Source organism: Branchiostoma belcheri, unplaced genomic scaffold (genome assembly GCF_001625305.1).
Source record: "Branchiostoma belcheri isolate BF01 breed outbred unplaced genomic scaffold, Haploidv18h27 scaffold19, whole genome shotgun sequence".
In the NCBI taxonomy this organism is placed as follows: Eukaryota; Metazoa; Chordata; class Leptocardii; order Amphioxiformes; family Branchiostomatidae; genus Branchiostoma; species Branchiostoma belcheri.
Genome location: NW_017803379.1, coordinates 3378184 through 3388513, shown reverse-complemented (window position 1 = coordinate 3388513; position 10330 = coordinate 3378184). Strand labels below are relative to the sequence as shown.

Genomic DNA, 10330 nt, shown 5'->3' with positions numbered 1-10330 from the left:
GGGGGGGGGGACAAACCACGGAAGGGAGATGATGGTGTAGGAAGCCACACTGACAGGATCACGGGGTCAAGCTGAAGTCGAACTCAACTGTAATTTCTACATTTGTTTTTATACATATGTTGTTTTTATACATATGTTACCCATATCAAACGAATGCTATTGTAACGACCCCCATTGTTGTCTCATGAATGGATCTTTACACTATTGTTTCAAAGTGAATGAATACTCAAATTTGCAAAACGAGCAAAAAGTTAGTAAAGCAAGCCCCCAAAACAGCTTAAACCATATGTCTGTTTGAGTGAGTACATTGCTCTGATGTGTCTTGTTGTTTGTTGATGATAATCTCCCCAGCCTGGACAGCCCTGAGTAATGGTGGCTCAGTCCTGGATGCTGTGGAGAAAGGCTGTACTGAGTGTGAGGCAGAACAGTGTGACTTCACTGTCGGATATGGAGGAAGGTACGTGATCACTATAAGTTACGTGACAGCCAGTGAAGGCAGAGCCCACCCCTCTCCTTCCACCACCTTTCATATTCCCCCAACCCATTTGACACCTGGGTAGTTCTAAAGTTTAGGAAAGTTGTGTATGTAAAGTGCTGTTCCCAATGACACAACATCCATCCAGGAATGAAACCCATGACCTCATGGTTTTGTATCTGTTACCATAGCCACTCAGACATTCAACACTACTTCAGCATATATGTGTGTAATTGTAAATCTACTGACTCCACACATATCTCAACTATTCACATCATCTGCTGGTACCCACACACACAACACCCGACTAAGCACACAGGGGGGACTTCAGCTACCAAAAGCTCACTTGCAGTACAAAAAGAGGTCGCTTTCTTTTTCTGGTGCAGTCCTCTGGAACTCACTTTCTCCTCATGTCAGAAATGCAAGAACACTCAGTGTCTTTAAGACCACATTTTCTTCACTCAGCAGTTAATATGATTTCTTTGTTTAATTTTCCATTTTGCTTTTAGACATTGATATGTAAATTCAGTTTCATTATCATTTATATCATTTGTCATATATATTTACTATGTTTTCTTAAATTTATTAGCCTGTTTTCGTTTCTTTTATCATAACTACCTTTTGATTGTACTTAAGTTTTTGTATTATTGCCTTTATTACTATGAGTTGTGGCTCTTGGTTTGACAAGTTTGTTTTATTACCACCTTACTGAGTTGCGGCATTATATAGTACTCTTAATTTGATTTGTACTAAGTTGACTTTAATTTGTACTTATAAGTTGACTTATCATTTTGTTATATCTGTTATTTTCTTGTATATTTTATTTATGTATGCCTGCAGGGCACATTGAAAAACGCCTTAGTGGCGATATGTACACCCTGGGTAAACAAATAAAAACAAACAAACAAACAAGATTTTGACTCTCTCTTCCCTCCAGCCCTGATGAACATGGAGAAACAACATTAGATGCTCTCATCATGGATGGGTAAGTATGACAATATCAGTCAGATTGGTTCATCACAGATTCTCGTATTTACTGTGTGTTACAAGCTGGCATGTCGTTTTTCTCCTGGAATAAAAACTTGTAGTTTTTCTCTAGGAAAAAAGATTTTCTTAGAATGTAAAAGTGGTACTTGTATAGAAGTTCTTTGATGCATACCATATATATATCTCCAAAAAAATTTTTGTAATGACTTCTTAACTCAGGACAAGTCTTGATGTTGGAGCGGTCGCTGATTTACGCAGAGTGAAGAATGCCATCTCTGTTGCCCGCAACGTGATGGAGCATACCACTCACACCATGCTCGTGGGGGAGCAAGGTAACAAGGCCGACCAGTTATCATTCATTCTGTTATTGATTGACGCACATGTACATCACTGTCATGTATTGGTAATTTTCATTTTTGTAAAATTATATTTCATTAGCCAGTATACATCATGCGTTATACTTAAGTTATAGATATTGACTTTAATTGTTTATTTTGTTCAATAGAACATGTGAACTAGTTAAGTATAAGTCTGTCAACTACATTGCTGTTAGTAAATGCCTTGGAATACTATATCACTAATCAGGAACCGAAGAAATGTTAATTTTTTTTCATCATTCTACCCTAGCTACAGCCTTTGCAATAGAGATGGGTTTTGCGGAGACTGACCTGCACACACACAGGTCCATTGAACAGTGGATAGCATGGATTAACAAGAAATGTCAGCCTAACTACAGAAAGGTACAGATTTCCCACAATAATTTCTGAGTCAAACCATGAATTTTACCACACCATTTTCTTTGTAATATTTCACAGTCACTTAATGAAAGATTATGGTTTTAGCAGGAACAAAAACTTTAATTTGCCACTTACTCCAGTTTACAAACAGTGGAATAAAAGCTGACATCTTCATCCGGGCAAATGTAGTTATGTACGAACAAAGAGGCTTGTTTGTTACTATAGCAACTGGTAATTAGGGTATCAATTTTCTGGCTGCTTGTTGAAGTGACTTTGTTGTCATCGCCAAATGTTTCCCCTTTAGGCTGTTGTTGGTTTTGAACAACTGAAATAGTGTAGTCATTTTTCTACATGATGTTATGTTTATTGTTATATTCCTGACAGTGTCCATATTTTTCAGAACGTCTCACCAGACCCCAGTAAGTCCTGTGGACCTTACAAGCCTCTCAACACTGATAACTTGAAGGAAATGCCACGCTACAGCCCCCACTCTGATGAATATGACCATGACACTATTGGTATGGGCTTCCTGCTTTTACCGTCTTTTCTTGCTCCACTTCCATTGTAGCACAAGAAAGTCAGTGCTGAGTCACTTTTGAGATAAATTGAATCTTATAGTCTAGACTTTTTCAAAGTTTTTTACGTAGCAAGATGAAATGTTGAGTGCCTAAACATGACCCCTTGTTTGCCCTGTAGGAATGATAGTGATAGGTGCCAATGGGACGGCAGGTGGATCCTCCACCAATGGAGCCCTGCACAAAGTACCTGGGTAAGGTTTATGATAGTCCTTAAAAGCAGTGTTATGTAGACCTTTGGCAATTTTTTACCTCTCACACTTTCTTTACAATTCAACATAATGTTCGAATGAAAGCTCATTTCTGATGAGAGCATCAACATAATCTTAATGTAAGGTGTGTAGGAGTCCTACACAAAAATGGTTTAGCTCAGCTGCTGGCTTTGGTAGAATTTCATAGACTGCTATGTTTGTATGAATTATTGAAGATCTTAAAGTAAATTTCAAAGCTAATGTCTTTCCTTGTCTGCTTGGCAAGGTCTGGGCTGTTCCATGTACACGTGTACTTTGAAGGACTGTATACACTGTAACAAAATGTCTTATTGTTGTCCTATACAGTCGAGTGGGAGATGCTCCCATTGCAGGAGCGGGGGTGTACGTTGACAGTGAAGTTGGAGGGGCAGCAGGGACAGGTGATGGGGACATCACCATGAGATTTCTACCCAGGTAAAACTTCATTGTGTCAGCTACTGATGAAATAGAGTGTCACTCAGAAGCACCACCTTTCAGGTTTTGTATGCATTGCAGGCATTTGTTTTAAAAAAGGAGTTTTCTATCAAGCCCTGTAAAAAAATCAAGGAGGCTAAAAATTAAGTTTTCCCTCCTTGAAATAAATGTACTAATTCTAAGCTCTGTATGATGAGCTTTTCTTCTACAGTGGTGTTCTCTGTTAAATCACATGAATTTGCTTGTAAACTACTAGTTTGGGGTCAGAAATATACCTTGTGCATCTTGCAACATGATTAACTGTTTTTTTTAACAAAGCTGTGTTACCTCTCCACAGTTACCAAGCAGTAGAGTACATGCGTGGTGGGATGGCGCCTGCAAAGGCCTGCCAGCTGGCCCTGAGTAGAATAGGCAAGAAGTACCCAAACTACCACGGTGCTCTGGTGTGTGCCAACATCAAGGGGGAGTATGGTAGGTCCTTCACTCATGTAAACATGGTTTCTGAAGTGTTTCCTCCTTTACAGATGCATTCCTCAAACCTTTGTTTGTACTGCTCATACTGCATGGTATTGCGTTGTCTGAAGCTTTTGTAATTTTTTATGGTACATGTATTCTGATCTCAAGCTACTGCTTCTCCTTCTTACAAGACAGTGGTTGTCACTTGTACTGTAAATGCAGGAACTTTCAGTTTCACAGTGGTTTTATTTCTAAGGTGACCTCTAACCAATATCATAATGCCACGAATATGTGATTTTTACTTCTACTCTACTACAGAATTGTTTCAGCTACGAACTTAAAACACTGGAAAAAACTAATTTTCTCCCCTACCCCAAGATAAAAACTGTGAAATCAAATGCATTTACAGTATCTCTTCAAACATGAATGTTTCCCACCTCCAGGTGCCGCCTGCCACTGGCCTGGGCTGGACAAGTTTCCCTACTCCATTCGGAACCCCACTGTCAAGTCCACCACTGTGGAACTAGTGGACTGCCAACAGTAGTAAGACCATATATATATACAGTGGGTAGCTCCTGCACTGACAATGGTGTGGGCTGGTAACACATGGATTTAACTTTGAACAACTTAGCTTAATGCATACCCTGGAGCTGTGGAGCATAGTTGTGGATTATTGGACTGGAACATTATTGTCAGCTTACTACTTCAGTGAAACATACGATTACAACTAGAACCAGTATACCAGAATGCCATTTTTGAAGCTTATATACATGAGTAAGTAAGTTATATGCAGTGCTGCCCATTTGACCATCTTCAAATGTTTCTTTGAACCTTGACTGACTTCAATGTAGTAGTATACTAGATGCTATGCACTAACATATATCTTAAAGTACATGAATTACTGCAATAGAGCCATGAATGAAAAAGATGCGCAAGCTCACCAGACAGTTTTTTTATTGATTGATGTCTTCTTTAATGGATATTATTGCAGCTGTACAAGCAATAAGACATCATTGGATTATAATACAATATACAAGCACATGTGTATCTAGTATATCAGTGCAATTGTACAAGTCTGCTTGTAGCATTTTATTGGTTTGCTGCAGCATACATGTGTCTATTGAATTATAATGTATATCTGTGGGCCTACAGAACCGAGTAACCTTTTAAGCCAAATCAGGTTTCATGTAGTCAAAAGTATTTTATGCCTATTTCCAATTTGAAGTATTCCCATTATGAATGAACATGTTGATGAGAGATATTACATGTTGTAGATACAAATGTCAATAGGTAGTGAATGTTAGTTAGGCCTGTATAGAATGATGTACTGTATATGTATAACAGATATGAAGTGTGAATGGTTCCAAAGAGAGCTAACATTATACATTGATTGTATAATTTGTAATGGAGGAGAAGTTATATCTATACATGTATTTCAGGATGTGCTGCTAGTAGCAATAATGTCACATTTGTTGCTCATATTCTATGTGCTGTTTTACAGTGCACATATTCCCCTTGGAGCTGTTTCACGTAATACTAAAAGCCCCTTCTTGAAGGATTTTAGACAAGGTAAATAAACTATGGACATCAGAAACAGAAATGTCTTTTTTTTATCTGTGCAATGATTTCTGATATAGAATTTCATTTACTTCAATTTGCATTCACTTTTAATTATGGAGTGGGCCAACATCTGGTTAGTCTTAAATACACCTCAATACTTTTAAAAGGTGTTTCCAAATATGTTCGAGACCTAAAACAGCTTCCTGGTTCGAACTGTCTTTTCCAAAAGTTCTGCTGTCGTTCCCGTACCTCTCACCCATGCACTATTCAGTCTCGTTCCCTGCCTACTCTACTCGCGACTTCCTCTCCATCTCCATGGCGGCCTCCGCGAAATCGTCCTGAAAGAACATGACCTGGTTCGCCTGAAGAACCTTACAGATCAGCTTGGGCGTCGTGGCGAACTTCACGTCCCTTACCGCCATCCCGAAGGACCTTTTCGCAGCGGATGCAACAATATCTTCTTTGCTTTTCCCTTCTGAAACAGCCCTGTTTTCTTCCACTGTCTCAGTTTGTGTAGTTGTGTCATCACCAGGTGGAAGTGTTTGATCAGTTTCGGTTGATTTTATAGCGGTTTGTGTAGAAGGTTGTGCGACGTCGGGAGTTGGTTCGTCTGCGTAAGAGAAGTGAGCTAGCGTCACTCCGTATTGCCACGGTTTGGTGTTCCACTGCAGGAGCCCAGTCTCTTCGTTGATAGCTGCATGGGTGAGAGAAAACGGCGTCACAGTAAGGATGCTAGTTTGAACTGAGGACTGAGAGATTCGGGGATTGTCACATCCACGATGGGGAACAAAAATAAAATCAGTATACGTACTCCCGGTAGTATCCAATAGGCCGCATGGGGTAAAATTGGCCAGCCAATTATTGGCCAGTATCAACTTGATCATTGACTGTCGAAAGATGTCTGAAATCCAATTATATGATTATGAAAAGCAAGACTCATATTGTATGTAATGAGCATAATGTTGATGATACTCACTGTCGCGAGTTGTGAACTCCCCTTTCAAAGATATGTTTTTCGATGGAAGGTTTGTCTAGTTGTATAAGGAATTCGAATGTGAATGTTTCTACTGTAATTGTGCTTAAGTGTATAAGATAGGAAAATAGATTATACTCACTGTCCTGTGAAGGCAGCGGGTTGTGCACCTCCGTCTCGACACTGTGCAGGTTTTTCCTGTTGAAGTACTCCAGAGTGGCGATGTGTGAGGGCAGAGTCTCACTCGGCTTCAGGGTCAGGTCCAGCGGCTTGGTCGGCTGGCTGAGGGCGGGGAATAAACACACTATGAATTTAACATACTGTAGTTTTCTTAGTTCCTCAGCCATATACACATATTTTGTCTCAAGATATTGTTACTCAAGCAACGTACTGGATAGATTTTGAAAACTGTTAGACTTTTCCACTACTTTTCGTCATAAGTTTTTGAAATCTATTCAGTTGCTTGAGTAATTGTTAATTTTTCGTATATCTCATTACCTAGATGTTTAACCTTCATCGACATATATATTTCAATGTATCCCAAAGAAGTGTCCTCAATTGCTGCTTATTCGTATATTATTCGTGAAATGCAATACTATGAATGCCTTTATGATGTGTAAAAGCAAGAGGCTATCTCTACAGTACCTCCTGTAGCGCTTTAACTGCGGGGCCAGCCCGCCCAGGTGGTTACTGGACACCCTCATCTTGTTCTCATTCACCTCCAGAAACATGGCTCCGACCTTCAGCAGGAAATTTTACTCCGCCCCTGTGGAATAAAAGAAAAATGAATAAAGTCGATGTTCCCGTCTTTACCTGCCCTATTTTCACGAAACACCGATCGTTGAGCGACCAAGATCGGATTGTTGTGAACCTTGTGCAAAAGTATGATTAAAAGACAACAAAACGCACAAAACGTAACAAAAATATCCCAAAAGATCGCTCTTTGTCTACGAATTCCGTTGAGCGATCTATAAATGCTTCTTTCTTTGTATTTCCATCCAATATACACAGGAAATCTGTTCTGTGCGACATTCTTGTTGATAAGTTGGACACTAAGGCATTTGTGTAGTCAAACACGTAGACATGTTATGTCCAAACCTTATTGCTTTGATAAGATCAATGTATACACAGTCGCTCTAACAGCAGCTTTAATATAGTCGTGTTAGCTGGCACCAGGTCACTGAGAGGTACTAACAATGTACAATGTGTGTTTTACACAAAACAATGTTTGCTTTAACTAAATCATACGCTTTATCGAAGTGGCATTTACTGTATACACAGTTCGTCCAGTGTACACCGTTACCAGCCGATGTTTTATAGTACAATAACAATCAAAGACTCAGGCCAATAACTCTTGGTAAACTGTTATGCTCATGTGGTATTTGTATTCAAAACTTTGTACGCTGAACTTGAGCATAGGTCTGATTGTTGACAGAATGTTCTACTTTACGATTATTGAGAATGTGAGAGTTTGGCAATGTTTTGCAGCAGAGAATAACGATTTGAGAAAGAGGAATTTTCACACAAACAGATATCCTAGTCAAATCTAGCTAGATCTAAATTATGTCTATATTTTGCATAACAAGACTGTATTTCCTTTGCAAGTCCTATATAGGCGGACGTAGCCCTGCATGCTGCCTTTAAAACAACGTATAGATGTTTGGATTGATTTTTACCCTGATTCAATACTTCAATACACGTGTCTTCTCAGTGTATACTTTTCAAGGGCTCAGAAACACGCATGTATACCATCCAAACTAGAGGCTTAGCAGCTGTTATCGGAGGGTGGACAGTTTCCAGCGGGAACAGGAATGTTATTGCTATCGGATTAAGGACCGGCGGGCAAAGAATCGGGCGATCGCGATCGATACGCCAAAATATTTGTGTAACTAGCTATAGACAAAGTATACTTCGACATTTGTACATGTGTAAAGAGGCAGAAGGTATATCGTAATCTTCAAGCAGATCCTACGCTGGCAAGGCTGTAACATTTGGCGGCCAAGCAGGCCACCATAGGATCTGCTTGGAGATAACTGTATCGTAGGTCTTTGTTGTTTGCAATTGATAACGTAACTTGAGAACTTTGTGTCTTAAAAACTTAAGATAGTTACAGTATGCTCATTCTCCACACTTAAGTTGAGATGAGGGGTGTCGAAATCTCCCAGGGGACAGGTTTTGGAGGAGTCATGCAAGTTCCTTGAAGGCAAATGACAGGGCTTTTCTTCAGTTGGCAGGTCGCCGTGCATTCAGTGTCACCTGGCGTGTCCAGGTCCCATGTTTTACCTGTCCGATGCCGCCGGCACGCGATCGCCCGTTACCTGGTTACCGGGGAGGGGATAGAGTGTCGTCTGCAATACAGGTCGGCCATATATGTACACTCTCCGACTTACTGAAGTATTTTTGGCGTCTTTCAGGTATTTTTATTGGGATTTCCTTTTTTCATCTGGGTGGCCAATGGGAACTGGCTGGCAAATGGATACTGGCTGGCCAATTTGCCAGATTTTGCAGCCACCAAAACAAAAAAAATCTGCTTGGAGGTTACCTCAAACACCTCACACAAACATCTCTAGAATAAAAATTCTGCACAACTTTGGGTCGTAATTCAAACATACTAAATGTAGAATAATCCCCGAATTTCCGCAGAAGAATCCTGAGGACCGTTACTTCATAGAAGCGCCGGAAAGGTGGTTAACGAGATGGGAAATTTATCCACAACTTGACAGAGGATCAAGTAGGAGTGTACGCCGGGGGAAATTGAGTGCAATCACGCTTGCAAAAAGAATCGAAAATGGATGCAGCCTTGAAAGTCCATCGCCTCCAACTTAACTCTTCTCAGACTGTGGGATCAATGTGTGAGGGACATGTGGTCATTACTTGGCGCGTCCAATGGAGGTTATAATCATGGGGGAATACTGTATGCAATGCCACGCTCCACGGCGAACCATTTACAGTTCTAGCATGAAATCTTGGCAGACCCTGCCCTTCAGAATATCGATAATTGCTGTGGAGGAAGGGCTATACATGTAAATGTATTACCGAACGATTCCTTCGCACCATCTACGGTCTATCATAAGTGCCGTTATGTCTGCCTAGCATTCCAATGAGATGCAATCCAATAGTTAAATACACAGTCAGTAGTTTTGTCCTTTTAGAATTGCGTACTCACCAGAGGTGAAATGAAGTTTTGCTGTGTGTTGTCACATTACACAGCGTCCTTTTAAACCAAGGAGGTTATAGGGAGATACTAGTATGCCCTCATTGTTAGAACCCATTCACAGCGTATTTTCCTGGGGTTCATAATGTTTACGTCCGTGGTAGACATGACTACTAAACAATATGATAGTGTGTCCCCTGGGAACTATCATAATCAACCGATACTTATGTCTCGGTATTTAGCCATATTGAAAGCTCCCATAGTTATAGTACCAGCTGTTCATATCTGTATTTAGAAATATCTGTCCGTGAATTCAGGTCGTTGACAATATAATATTAGAACGGTGCCTGTGTGTTCATTCATTTACACCTAAACATACCTGGCAACACGAAGCTTGGGGAACGCCGCCCTCTCGGCATGTGCTATGCAGCCTGGCCTGGGGTGTTATCGGCAGGTTTGAGCATAGGTTCTAGCTAACGTAGCGGTGCTGCTCCTAAATATAAACCCCTTCCCGGTGTTTCGCGGCGGCTCAGAGGGGGTGCCCTGCCGTCTCACCTGGTTCATTGATACTAACGGACCCGGCACGCATATTGTTTTCCTTTCCCCTTTGTGTTGGGTCTCCGTGTCACTTTGGAAGGCGATCTGTGTGAATGCCGTGTTGTTTTGGCAGGTAATCCTAGCTACCCGGGACAGGTGGATCGGCCTTTGTTGCTCAAGCCACCGAAACACGCCTTAGAAACGAGCGCGG

The 10330-nt window shown here is 40.7% G+C and overlaps 2 protein-coding genes across 2 annotated transcripts in view; one reads left to right on the top strand and one right to left on the bottom strand.

The window, feature by feature from the left end:
• LOC109467826 (N(4)-(Beta-N-acetylglucosaminyl)-L-asparaginase-like) overlaps window positions 1-4937 on the top strand; it is a 5386-nt gene extending 449 nt beyond the window's left edge. Inside the window, exons 2-10 of the mRNA XM_019765903.1 lie at window positions 352-457; window positions 1413-1460; window positions 1682-1794; window positions 2090-2202; window positions 2600-2717; window positions 2896-2968; window positions 3332-3439; window positions 3777-3910; window positions 4339-4937. Coding sequence (XP_019621462.1) covers window positions 352-457; window positions 1413-1460; window positions 1682-1794; window positions 2090-2202; window positions 2600-2717; window positions 2896-2968; window positions 3332-3439; window positions 3777-3910; window positions 4339-4439 — 914 coding nt within the window. The 3' untranslated portion in view covers window positions 4440-4937. The remainder of the gene's footprint in view (window positions 1-351; window positions 458-1412; window positions 1461-1681; window positions 1795-2089; window positions 2203-2599; window positions 2718-2895; window positions 2969-3331; window positions 3440-3776; window positions 3911-4338) is intronic.
• Window positions 4938-5698: 761 nt separating this feature from the next.
• Window positions 5699-10292, bottom strand: LOC109467835. Its single transcript, XM_019765920.1, has 4 exons — window positions 9962-10292; window positions 7074-7194; window positions 6571-6710; window positions 5699-6149 (listed from the first exon to the last, which is right to left on the bottom strand). The coding sequence occupies exons 2-4, from the start codon at window positions 7157-7159 to the stop codon at window positions 5740-5742; spliced, it is 636 nt and encodes a 211-aa protein (XP_019621479.1). The 5' UTR covers window positions 7160-7194; window positions 9962-10292; the 3' UTR covers window positions 5699-5739.
• Between the last annotated feature and the right edge of the window lie 38 nt (window positions 10293-10330).